Consider the following 13,195-nt stretch of genomic DNA (forward strand, 5'->3'; position numbering starts at 1 on the left):
TGGGAAATATATATTAGTCAACTCTGTTTGTACAATCTGCATAACACAATAAACATGGCAAATTTGCATAATATAAAAGCTTTGAGTCTTGTTTTATGTTGTGCTGCTGCACAGGAAATGATGCGGTTTATTTTTCCTGTTTTGGTTGTATTCAGCATGAGCAACTGTAATCAAGAATGTCAATATCTACAGTCAGAAATAAAGTTTATTAAAACCTACTTAGAAATTACTTACTTGAAAAGCTGTTTTTTTAAAGGGATTCTGAAAACAGCCAATAAAATCTGCCACTAATAAAAAGTGACTACCCCGAGTTAAAAATCAACCACCATTTCCACATGAATGGCTATCTCCGTTTTAAAAATGATGCTACAGATGCACAGCATGATTGCTGAATTTGCAAATGGATTTATTAAAGTAATTACCTACATATGGTTCAAAAAGCTTTACATGAATCAGCAACATGTATTAACAACGTCAGAGTTTTTCAAAATAAACCATTGCTCGACATTGTTATTGTATGTTTGAAGCACGTTTAAGTCAAAGTCATAAACATGAGCCTCAATGCTCACACAGCCCCATCCTTTAAACTGTTAAAATAACTTCACGTAGCATGTGAATGAGTACAAACATGAGGTTCAATCCAATGCACTGTTACCAAATAATAGTCAAGTTGTTCATGTCGTTGGAGAGATCTGTCTTTGACGGGTACACCACCTTCAGGTTCCCGTCCTGGTCGACCGTTCGGACCTGCTGGATGATCAGCTGGCTGGAGGTCTCGCTGCTGTCAGCAGGCACTGGTGGGCCACCCCCTTCTCCATCTGACCCCGCCTCTTCCTGATGCTCTGCTGTGAACTTGTTCAACTCTGCCATTTTCTGCAGAGAAACATGAACTGCCTGTTAAATGTGTGTATGCAATTTTTTTGATTGTTATTTTACCAAGAAGTCCCACAGAGAGAGCTCAGATCACCTCAAAAGTCTACACAAAACACCCCATAATGTAAAAGTGAAAAAGGTTGGATTTAAATTCTTTATAAAAAATAAAAACACATTGGTATTCACAGCCTTTGCCATGACACTCAAAATTGAGCTCAGGTGCATCCTGTTCCCACTGAGCATCTGTCAGATGTTTTTACATCTGGAGTGAAGTCTACCTGTGGTTCAGCATGGTGGTGGCAGCACCAACGCTGTGGGGATTTTTTTTGGTAGCAGGAACTGAGAGACTAGTCATTGTTGAGGGAAAGATGAATGCAGGAATGTAAGTGACATCCTTGATGATAACATGCTACAGAGCACTCTGGACCTCAGACTGGATCAAAAGTTCATCTTCCAAAAGGACAACGACCAAGATAAAGTGATTCTGGGGCAAGTCTGAATGTCCTTGAGGGGCCGATTGAACATCTCATTGAACCCTGATGAAGCTTGAGAGGTTTCCCCAAAGAATAATGAGAAAAACTATAGGTATCCTAAACTTGTAGCATCATACTCAGAAAGACTTGAGGCTGTAATTTCTGCCAAAGGTGCTTCAACAAAGTATTGAGAAGAGGCTGTGAATTCTTTTATACACGTTATATTTTTGTTTGGTTTTTTTACTTTCAAAAGATTTGCAAGGACTTCAACCATTTTTTTTTCAATTTGCCATTTTTATATATTGTATGTAGAATTTTGATTAAAACGAATTTGTATATTGTGGAAAAAGGCTGTAACTTGATGCGCTGCATAACACTCACTGAAAATTTCTCATTTAATAATTTTTTTTTATAATGCCTTTACATTAAATAATCAGCCTAAGCATGGAAAATTTCAATCCTTCTGCGAGGTGTGTAGTAAGAAAACGCCAATTATAAGGTGCAAATACTGTGTAACACTACAAAACTGCTCCACAGACACACACACACATAGAAGTAAAGGTACTTCTTAATGTCACTGATCGTCTCTGTTTTCTTTGATTCATTCCACTCAAAAACCTCTGCTAGGAATTTAAAGCACTTCATGTCACAACACAGACTCCTTTTTTTATTTAAGCAGTTCTACAATTAAGAAAGTCTGGCTTTGTACACTGCTCACAGGTTGCAACACCTTTATGAGCTCTCTTCTTCAAGTTTCTTCATTTCCTCCAAACAGTCTATCAGCACCGCTCATGACAAGGTGTTAACGGCCTAGAAATACCACTCAGGAGAAAAAATTAGTGGACTTTGCAAACTGCAAAAAACACTGATTCTGTTAAACAGATTTCCTAAACCAGACGTGTGTACCATCAGTACTGATTCAATCCCCATTCCGGCCTTACCGGTAGCATTACCCTCGCAGTGTTTTTCCTTCAGGGTCTCTCTAACAAGTATTACAGTCAGAACTGTGCATCCTTGTCTCATGTTGTGATACAGAGATAAATTATCATTCACTAAAGAAAAGGCAGTGCACTTACTACAATCAGAGCATCCATAACATCTTTACAGGTCTGCAGGCTGGTCGCACTCGTGACCTCCACGAACAACTCTTTGGTCGTCTTCTTGATCTGTACAGTAAAGCTCATGTAATTATTTCTGTCAGATCACGAAAAGACACAAAAACAGCATAATGATGCACAGAACATCAGCTGATAAGCACCTCTGATGAGCTTTAATTCTGTCTTGTTAAATCAGGACAGAATGCAAGCTGACTTGTTATTTCTCTAAAAATCAAATCCATTGTATTCTGTAAAAGCAATGTAAATGACTAATATAAGATGGGGAGAATATCCACATGTACACACCTTGGTTTTCTCACTGTTGGTGATTGGTGGGAATGAAATCACGTCACCTTCTGCATCTACTAGACATGGATAGAGTGGCTTTCCTTGCAGAAGCTGGAGGTATCTTTAAAAACAACACAAAAAGAACAAAAAACAGTTTGGCCTGGTGACAGAGACAACAGAATAGGCGAGAGGTCTGTCTGCAATTAAAACCATTAACCTTGCAGAACTTAAAACTCATTTTTAGGTGTTCTGGTATTTATTTCTGAAACCTCAGCCGAAGTCTTGGCACTGCCCCTGACTTTGTTAAACGGAACAATACTTAGTGCTCAAGGCCAAAATACTCAAACCAATTCTGTGGTCTGACACACCTCTACTGCCCTCATGTGTTTAAACACCATCTCGCACACCTCTAATCCAAACAGTCCCTTGGATTTTTTTACATAAATTGTTTTTTGTACATAAAATTGGATCGGGTCTTGAACACAAAGGTTTTATGAGGCTGACTAATGAAGATCTTTGACCCAGTGTTAACAAAGATGGTGCTGTGTGGAAAGGTCACATGCAGTACTGACTTGTGGAGGCCTGTAACATTCTGCCTCTTCTTCTGCTTCCTCAGCTCTTCAGCCTCTAGATGAAGATGCCTTATAAGCTCGACGGCGGTCATCTCCTTCCGACCCAGCGCAACAATCTAATGGTGAATAAACATGTGAAATTAGGAATCTTTTTTAAAAAAAGAGTGTTTAACAAACAAGACTTCTCTGCCATTCGTACCTTGAGCTGGGTAGGTTGTTTGACATCATACATAAGGGGAATTTTGAGCTGCTGCACATCATGAGTTGCAATGGTTGCTATGGTCCTCTTACCACACAAGTCATCATGAAGTTTTGTCTGGAAAAACAAAAAGCTATTCTTTCTGGACTCTATACCACATATTTAGGTATGTCAGATGTGATGCCGAATTAATATCATAGTGAGGTTTTGGATCTTACCTGAGCCATCAGAAACCGTTTGAGAGCGTTCCCAGACTTTAGGTTCATACCTCTGACTATGCAGCACACCAGGTAGGGTCTCACATCTTTCACCTCTGCACTCACTTTGACTGTAAGTGCCGTGGGAGCATCTGAAACATGGAGAACCCTCACCACCATCTTGTTCAGCTCTTCCTCCTCATCCTGCTCATCTGATGCCTTCTCCTTCTTCTTCCTCTGCTGCTGCCTTTTTTTCTTGTCTGTGCTGCGTCCTCCATCAGCATCACCTTTATCTTCCCCTTGTCTGCCTCTTCCTTTTCCTCTCAGGTAGTCGAGGATTGACTTGGTCTGGCACCCGTTGACCATCTTCTCCAGGCGCTTGTCATTCAGCTTGTTGCCTTTGAAGCTGATTTCCTTCAGCTTGGGGCAGTCACTCAGATCGGAGGGAATCTCTCTCAGCTTATTATTGGAGAGATCCAGGACCTGCAAAGATGGGCAGGAGGAAGACAAAACCAAGGGCAGAGTGTCACAGAAGTCTCACACTCTAAAAAAGTACCCTGAAGTTTAAGTGTACATAATTTAAGCTTTTACATCAACCAAGCAGGCACACATACAGGATCTTCTATTTACAAAGCATGTTTAAAAAAGTGACAGTTTATCCAGCATATAATATTAGCAAAAACTGAAAGCCATCTTAAACCATATGTTAAGAGCTTTCCTGCCCTGGTGAACATGGCTCCTATTGTGGTGAGCCATGTGTCGAGCAAAATTAAATTAAGGCAGGTTTACGCTTGTTGATTGGTGGAAAACAACATTTTTGTGAATGGAGTTCACCTTCAGAGCAGCTAGTTTGTGAATCTCTCCACTCAGCTCTTCGATTAAGTTGTCAGAGGCCACCACAGTGCTGAGCAGGTCCAGTTTCTCAGAGTAAAAGTCAGCAGGAAACCCGGTGACGCGATTCTTGGAGATGTTGATGGAGGAGAGCTTGGTGCACTGAGAGAGTCCCTCAGGCAGGACCTCCAGGTTGTTACAGCTCACATTGAGCGTGTTCAGCTCCCTTAACTGGGTGACCCCCTCTGGTAAGACTGTAAGGTTGTTGACTGACAGGTCTAGGACCTTTAGAGACTTGAGGTTGCCGATGACATTAGGGATGGATGCGAGCTTGTTTCTGCACAGGATGAGACTCTGGAGGTTTGTCAGATGCCGGATATCCTCGTGGATCTCTGTCAGACTGGGGCACTGGCTAACTTCCAGATAATTCAGTAGTGTCAGAGAGTAGATGGAGGAGTCGAGTCCCCCGTTTGAGGAAATTCTCTTATCAACAGCGGGCCCCTGTAAAACCAACTCACGCCTCTTCTCTGTCGCTGCTTTTTCTACTTCTGGCCATTTCTTCGTGTCATCCATGCTGCTAGATTGATGCAAGTGTGCTAAAGCTCACAACTTCCGTTTAAAATTTTCAAACTAAATGAATATCTTTTTAAAAAAATACACGTATGGACATGTGTACGAAACTCTAGTAAATGTATCAAAATGTAGCTTTAAGAAATTAAGCGAAGAGTGAGTGTTTTAGTCTTTTTTGCATTTTATTGCCTTTGCTGTCGTCATGTTATTGCTAAGATATTTGAAAAACAAATCCTGAAGCTACTGCTACTTTATGCCTTTATTCTGAAGGTGAGATCAAACTTCCTTTATTATTGTTGCCGTATTATTGCTGTTCTGAAAACACAATACAAAACGTTTATGAATTTATTGAAATTCCTACCGTATCCAGATACGCACAAAAAACATACAAGAGAACGTGCAAAAGACGAATTAAAAGGATAAACGTCGCTAGCCAATGCTGCTAATAAAACTACACTGACCACAATACATTTAGACTGCGACGTTTACGACTGCGCATGTCTGCAGTGGTTGTTGTCAGCGGTGGTTATGGAGATGACATGGGGCTTCGGGCTGTCAACATTGCGGTGATGTTTGTGGTAAGATACCTTTAAGGTAAACGCAGGAAAATGCTGTTTACACCAAAAATGTAGAAAAATGTTGTAGGACGCAAAGAAACATAGTCACCAGGAAATTTATCAGATTTCAAAATCCCTTTAGAAAACATAGATGTTAGACTACCTTAGTTAGCTACGGTATGTGGGCTGATAGTTAACGGTTAGCTTGTACCCATAAAGGGTTGTACTACGAGGTGAGATTAAAAAGGCAGCGAACTACGTAGCGCTCAAAGTAAGAACATGGCGTTCTACCTATCTGCCTAAATCACCGTGGTAACTTATGCTGAAAACACAACCTCGTTAGGTCACTCTACCCCCCCCACCCTCTCTCTCGCTCGCTCTCTCACACACACACACACACACACACATATGCAACATGTTTAAGTTCGATATAGATGATTATTATTATTATTTTAGGAGAAGTTTTATATGTCGTGCCTTACTATTATGAATCAATCCCAGCTGTAAAGTTAACAGCAGTACAAACTGCGCTTCACATTGCTGCATTTATTCATTTGGTGATGCAGAAAATGTGCCGGTGTATTTATGCCCGATTCTAGTTTGCTGCTAACCACTCTGCCAACAAAATAAAGAATGTTTCAGAGCTTTATTGTGCAGCCGTCATGTTAGAAATAAACTCGGCATTAAATAATAAGTGTGAGTTAAAAAAAGCAAAAACATTTTGCCTTTCTGTGCACTCGATCGCCAGATAAACGATATACTGCAGCATTAGTGTGCATTTGCAACAGTGTTGCGTTTTACTGTCATATTTATATGCGCTTTATAGATTTTTATAACAATTTTATCATTTGTACATTTTTGCTTGTTCTGATTGGAGTAGGCAGCATTCATAGGGATCATTTTGTGCATTAAGGAGGGTCACATGATGTGTGAAACACCCCTTATTAAGTGAGTGTAACAGTTGTTTAGCAATATTTCAAAGATTCTAGTTACAAATGTGTCAAGTAAAAAATTTAAATTTAAAAAGATGTGTGTTTGGTTACCATTACCTTTCAACTATCTAAATCACCAGTAAGGTTTTTCTTAAATAATAATAAAAAAAAAATGAAATTGAAACATAATACAAAGTGTTGGCCAAAATAGCTACCAGCTTAACCTTCGCCTAACATGCCCACATGGTGAGCCACAAACATGACCTTATGAAGACGAAAATGTATTTACTGTCATTTTATATTGATAATCACTGAATGAATTCAAATAGATCACGGAGTATTGTAATGCTGAACAAATCCAGGACAATAAATGTTTCAGTAAATAGCAGTTAAATAACTCAGCTCCCACAAAGCTGCAAACTAACACGACACATAACAGGTTCCAACATGTTATCTGTTGATAAAGAGCTGTTTGCAGAGATACACAGCAGACAATGACTGGCACAGCAAAATACATTAAACAAACAATAACCAAAGGCACTCAATGGTACTCTAACGCCCAGTATGCTTGCACTTCAGCTGCATTTTAAAACACCAGTCAATTGCAAGTCCTCTAAACCCAACACTGCATGTATTTATATGCTGACACACCCGAAAGAATGAGACAGGACATCTGCTGACTAGATGATCATGTTATTTCCTGAAATAAAAAGCACTTCTTATCACAGCCTGCTGGGAAAGAAAAACAATGCCATCCTCGTTGCTTGGTAATCTTTTGGCATGTTTGGATTTTGAGACTGATACACTACTCATCGCAACAGCACCCACTGCTTCTTCCCTTAAATCACGTCTGTCAGTTTTAAATTGAATAAGTCAGGATACATGTAAGATCAACAAATGCTGCAGCTGATGATAACTGATGAAAGATGAAGAACATTTGTTTTTTTTAATACAATCTATTGAAGTGTGCTATAATACACTAAGTAAATAAATGTCTGTGTTAAGATGTGACATCACAAATGAACAAAGTCTTATTCTTTTGGCTGCCACCTTTAGGGGATCATCTGTCTCCATCTCATTCCTAGTATCCTCCTCTGTCACAAAAACCCTCTGCTTATCCTCCTTCACTACATCCGTTCATGGATGTAGTGAAGGAGTGATGTTGTTTTTCTCTTGTCCTCCTGCCTGACCACTCTGTCTTCAACATCCTTTGTCCAATTTACCCAGTATCTCTCCTCATATGTCCAAACCATCCCAGTCTTGCCTCTCTGACTGTCTCCAAATCCCTCAAGCCAAGGTGTCCCTCTGATGTACTCACTCCTAATCCTGTCCATTCTGCTCACTCCCAGTCAAAATGTTAGCGTCTTCAAATCTGAGCTGGCTCAGCTTTCTGTCTTTTTGTTAGTGCTGTCTTCAAATCGTACATCATAGCAGGTTCAACTACAATTTTGTTAATCCTCCCTTTCACTCAAGCTGCTGTCCCTCAGTCAGATATCATCCCTGACACTCCTCTCCACATCTCTGCTTGCACTCTCTTCTCTCCAGTACATACCTCCACATCTTCAGACTCTCTTCTACCTGCTCCCTATTTATACTGCAGATCAGTGTCTGCAAACATCATAGCCCACAGAAACTCCTGCCTGACCTCATCTGTCAATCCAGCTGACACCATGTCATAACTAACATCCAACCTGTGGGGCAAACATACTGACAACATTCGACATAACCCCTTTGATTTTCAGTTTCAAACTCACGATCCTAGCAGTTAACACAGGCATGTTTCTTAAATCGTCACAATCTCAACAGCCCGTATAGGAAGGAAGACACTAATTTATTAACAAAGGTGCCTTTCTGGGAATTATAAAATGGAAGTACACAGGTACGAATTTCAATTGCCTATGAAGATCATCAATTAACATTAACAGGTGTTAAACAGCTGACACGATGCATGCATATAATATGTACATGTTTTGATCAAGGTGATCGGTGGTGTCAAGGGATAAGTGTTCCCTTGTGATTTAAGTCACAAAAACAAATATATATGAGCCCAATCAGTGGGCTTTTTTATTTTAAATGTATTCAAATATTTTTTTAATTTGTATAATTTGTATTGTTTTCTGAAATTTGTGGTTGCAGCATCTGTAAAACGCAGAGTGGAGAGTGTAAACAAGCTCCACCAGCTAACATGAAAACCAGTTAACCCCTACCCAACCTAAACTTATTCCAGGCAGCATGAAGGGGTTTTCTGCGCCACTCACAAAGTATGTCCATGCTGCTTGCAGGATACTTTGGAGAGCTTGGAACCTATCCCAGTTGCACGGGCAAAAGGCAGGGCAGACACACCCAGGTGTAGGACATATATGTATATATAATAACACTTTCTTTTTTTGTTTGTTTTATCAGTGTCCAACAGAGGAATGCCCAGGAAGATAGGATTCACTGTGGTCAGCTCTTCCAGTCATGAGGACAACTTTAGTGCTAAGGAGCTCATGGTGCATGCACCAACAGTCAACGGCTGGAGATCCAGCAGGTACCATAAAAAATACCATAAAGGTTAAACTTTTTTCTGGCAAGTTTTTTAATCAGAATAAAGGCATAAGACACGTTTACTTCATCTGTAAGATGGAAAATTTCAACACTGGTCGTTACCAGAATGTAGTCAAACGGAAATTTCCTGTAAAACTGAAGGCCAGCATCTAGTACTCAAAGGCTGTACCCCTTGCCATTTTTCTTGTGACTTCTAAGTTTTTTTACTTTTCAACTTAAAGAAACATGTGTTGATCACTTTTACTGCAGGCTGTGCTCCTACCCTCAGCACATCACGCTCCAGCTGGTTGAAAGAAGTAGGGTAAGGAAGCTGCAGCTATTGGCTCATCAGTACATGATCCCAACCAAGGTTGAGTTCTATATTGGTGACACTCTTCCTGAAACGAGCTCTCCAGGGTTCTCCAGGCAGCTTCGCAGACTTGGGTGAGACTGCAGACTTGGCCAGGCTTAATTTCCACACCCTTTTGTTGGACGTTAGGTTGATATGAATCATTTCATTTGGGATCCATTTTTTTTATTAACCTAACATACCAGAAACAGGATAGATGCAGGCTTGCTCTGTGGTTCGGTCTTATTCTGCAGACTAGCTGTTCACTTCTGTTGAATATATAGAATTACCACACTGAGACATGCACTATCTAGATAGCATATAATCACGTCATGTCATTTACATCAATCAAATTCAAATCAAATCAAATTCAAATCAAATCAAATCAAATTCAAATTTTATTTGTCACATACACAGTCATACACAGTACGATATGCAGTGAAATGCTTATACAACTGCTCGTGACCTAAAGAAAAAAAGAAAAGGCTATGAATAAGATAGGAAATAAATATGAAAATTAAAAAGGGTAAATTTAACTAGGAAGGAATAAAATAAAATATATATATGAGTTTGTTGAAAATAAAAGAACTGTACAACACAAATTAGAATGAAGGGCAAATTTAACTGGGAAAGAATAAGATAAAATATATATGAATTAAAGTTTAAAATAAAATAACTGTACAGCAAAATACACAATACACAGTATAGAAATATATAAGAATGTATGAAGAAATATAATATATATACAATAACAGCAGCTGTACAAGTATTAAATGGAAATGAAGAAATATAATGTCCAGTGTTGTGCAAACCACATTGTAGGTGTCTTGTGCAGTGCAAATATGCTTAAAGTGATTAAGTGTAAACAAAGTCCAGACTGTCCAGTGTGTGTGTATCTTAGAAGGAATTTTGACCCAGACTAACAAAACTTTACTTTCACATAGGTATGTGTCTTTGTCGGACAATGAGAAGACAGGCTTCAAAGCTCGGGAACTGAAGTCAGTCCATGTAGATGCCGTTGGAACATATCTGAGAATAACCTTCCACAGAAACTATGGCAACCGTTACAATCACTATAATCAGGTACTCTGTTACATGATAACAATGCACTGTGGCCACTGAGTTATTTAAGGGTAGTCTGGTCTGAGAAGGTTAAGGCTTGCATTTTTTTCTTATTTATGCAGAGAATTAATTTGCTGTAATCATGTTGTCAATTATATTCTATACTTCACAAGCTTTATGTGCATTTACATTAGTGGAGAAGAGCCCGATTGAATCATTTTGTTTTCTTCTTATGCTATCCCCAAAGAAACCTGTTTTCTAAAAAAATCTATAGAATTTACATTATTATAATGATTTTATTTACCTTGAACTCCTACAGCTCTCCTTCGTTATTTATTGAACTTTGAACTGCTAGTGTCATTAAAAACAGGAAATATGGGGTGTTATATGTCGGGTACATTTTTCTTATGAGTGAAGACGAATAAACGCAAAGTTGTGAAAATTTATTATTAATCCTTCAAAGGTTCAAGTAATTTTACATGGCACCATGGATGTGTCCTTCAGCCATTGGACAAAGAAAAGGGTACCACTCCCACACACCAGAAATTATGGGCATGTTTTCTTCTAGGTTTGGGTCAGCCTTAACCCGACACCTTAAAGTTTCTGTGCCTTGCTGTGTCATCGCAGGACACATCCTATCAGAACCCCCACACATTCCTAACGGAGGGCGGGTCTTCTCTGTGCTTGGGTCCGTTGGTGTCTGTGTACCAGGCTAAATTCAATACCATAGATAATCTGTCAGAGGGCATTTTCTGGTTGCAGATTTTAAATTAGCCTATTTTTGGCCCTTTTAGTGTTATATGAACCCAGATATATTGGATTTTGTTTGCAGTTTCAATTATTTCCACAAACAGATAGAAATTAGTTTTTTAACAAACGTACCAAAGAGAGATGTGCATTTGCTCAGGCCTGTTTTCTCTAGCAGAAACATAAGCACTTGATGTATACCATTTTTTTTAAGTTGGTCTTGAGCCAACAGGCTTAAAATAAACATTAATTACAGTAAATAATAACTATCTGAAGTTTTGCACCTTTAACTGTAATTAGATGGGTCCTCTATTTGCTTCACGCTTACTTATCATTTATTATATTTATTTATTGTTTTTGTTTTGAATTATTTCCTTTACTTTTTGATTTACTTACTTTAGTTCGCTCACCATCATCATCTTCTTTTAATGATTTCAGGTTGGTTTGGTTGCCATTAATGTTCTGGGAGATACTTTGGATGGCAATGCTTTTAACACAATAGTAAGTGAGCACTCTCCTCACATATCACCCTTCACTTATGTTTATCCCCTCAGCAGTAGGTGGCAATGTTGTGCTGTGATTCAGTCACATTCAGTCACAGTCACTCAGAGAAGGATTCATTTCTTATCATGTGTCCACGTACGCTGAACCAACCACAGATATGAACATGTCTGTCAAACAGAACTTGTCAAGTATTCCTCACATGTTGTCTGCGTTCATTTATCATTCACAGAACATCATTAAACAATAAACTGGGTTTCAAAGCTTCAGTTTTCCCCTCTTTTTATTGTTTTAATCTGTGCAGACTTACTTATATTTACTTATTAATTTAATAAACATCAACTCAATATAATTGGATTGGAGTTGTTGAGTCACTTTATCTTCAAATGAAGTATTTTATGTTGTTACTGTGCTATGTGATTATATGTGGTGGATGCACCCGTGTTTACCTAAGTGGTGTGTGTGTGCGTGTGTGCGTGTGTGCGTAGGTTTGTATATATGTGTCAGGCATCTAGTAATGAGACACAAAGGGAGGGCAGTATGTAATCAAACAGGAGGCCTTTAGTTAGTCAGTGTAATCAGATAGTCCTGCAGATGGACAGCTCCTGGAGGAGTGAGAGCACCTTAAAACACACACACACACACACACGCACAAACACAGACATGGAAAAACATGGACACACTGTCGCACAGATTCCAGTGAACAAGCTTTGCATTGTTGGTCCACTAATCCGACTCTGAGCACTTCCATCACAGCAGTGATCTTGCCTAGAGGGTCGGCTAGATCTTGTTCTCCTATATCTGCCTTATGGGTGGAAGTTATGGAAGGGACACTGTGGTGTGAATACAGAGAAAAAGCTTAACTTTTGGCTGCTTTAAATTGTTAGCAATCCAAATTGTGAAAAGGAAAAAAAAATCACAGCAGCTCGTCAACTACAATGATCAGTTTAATGACAACTTCTTTAACTTTAACCTTTGAAACTCACCGTTGCCATTTTTCTGTTAGTTTTTTTTAGAATGTGCATTTTAAAAGACCTTTACCACATATTACTAATAATATTAACAATGGCTATGCTTTATGCAGTGGTCCCACTGCGCTATACAAGTGTATCAATGAGCGAACATTTACAATACAAAACCATATTTGTCTGTATGTCTTTTTTTGTTTCTTTTTTTTACCTGTGCTTTTGGTTGTGCAAAGTGTCATAAAAAATATCAAAATTCATTTGGTTTAACTTATTTTTTCCCAGTAGAAAATAAATGTTAGTAACTGATGTATGTTAGATGTAAATAAAAACTGAATGCAATGGTTGGCAAATCTCATAAAGCCATGTTTTATTCACAACGGTATATATAAAAGATTTAACTTTAAAAACAAACAAAAAAACCTACATCTTCAGTTTGATGGCTGCAGCACGTCT

The 13,195-nt window shown here is 38.8% G+C and overlaps 2 protein-coding genes across 3 annotated transcripts in view; one reads left to right on the plus strand and one right to left on the minus strand.

Moving 5' to 3' along the window:
- Positions 1–407: 407 nt before the first annotated feature.
- Positions 408–5,131, minus strand: lrrc47 (leucine rich repeat containing 47). Its single transcript, XM_063463618.1, has 7 exons — positions 4,534–5,131; positions 3,721–4,182; positions 3,503–3,619; positions 3,304–3,419; positions 2,750–2,852; positions 2,423–2,512; positions 408–873 (listed from the first exon to the last, which is right to left on the minus strand). Exons 1-7 carry the CDS (start codon positions 5,101–5,103, stop codon positions 652–654), a joined length of 1,680 nt encoding a protein of 559 aa, XP_063319688.1. The 5' UTR covers positions 5,104–5,131; the 3' UTR covers positions 408–651.
- A 451-nt stretch (positions 5,132–5,582) lies between these two features.
- cep104 (centrosomal protein 104) overlaps positions 5,583–13,195 on the plus strand; it is a 44,289-nt gene continuing 36,676 nt past the window's right edge. For both annotated transcript variants that reach the window (XM_063463616.1, XM_063463617.1), the window contains exons 1-5: positions 5,583–5,678; positions 8,993–9,119; positions 9,386–9,559; positions 10,409–10,547; positions 11,712–11,774. In XM_063463616.1, the coding sequence (XP_063319686.1) occupies positions 9,007–9,119; positions 9,386–9,559; positions 10,409–10,547; positions 11,712–11,774 (489 nt within the window). In that variant the 5' untranslated portion in view covers positions 5,583–5,678; positions 8,993–9,006. The remainder of the gene's footprint in view (positions 5,679–8,992; positions 9,120–9,385; positions 9,560–10,408; positions 10,548–11,711; positions 11,775–13,195) is intronic.

Source organism: Pelmatolapia mariae, linkage group LG20, assembly GCF_036321145.2.
Source record: "Pelmatolapia mariae isolate MD_Pm_ZW linkage group LG20, Pm_UMD_F_2, whole genome shotgun sequence".
NCBI lineage: Eukaryota > Metazoa > Chordata > Actinopteri > Cichliformes > Cichlidae > Pelmatolapia > Pelmatolapia mariae.

What these genes read in the sequence shown, in the direction of transcription:
- lrrc47 (XM_063463618.1), bottom strand. Translation starts at nt 5,103, where the DNA reads ATGGATGACACGAAGAAATGGCCAGAAGTAGAAAAAGCAGCGACAGAG. An exon ending in ACAAACTAGCTGCTCTGAAG is followed by an intron (nt 4,183 to 4,533) that starts GTGAACTCCATT and finishes CCATCTTTGCAG; the next exon opens with GTCCTGGATCTCTCCAATAA. An exon ending in AATGTTACAGGCCTCCACAA is followed by an intron (nt 2,853 to 3,303) that starts GTCAGTACTGCA and finishes TTGTTTTTAAAG; the next exon opens with ATACCTCCAGCTTCTGCAAG.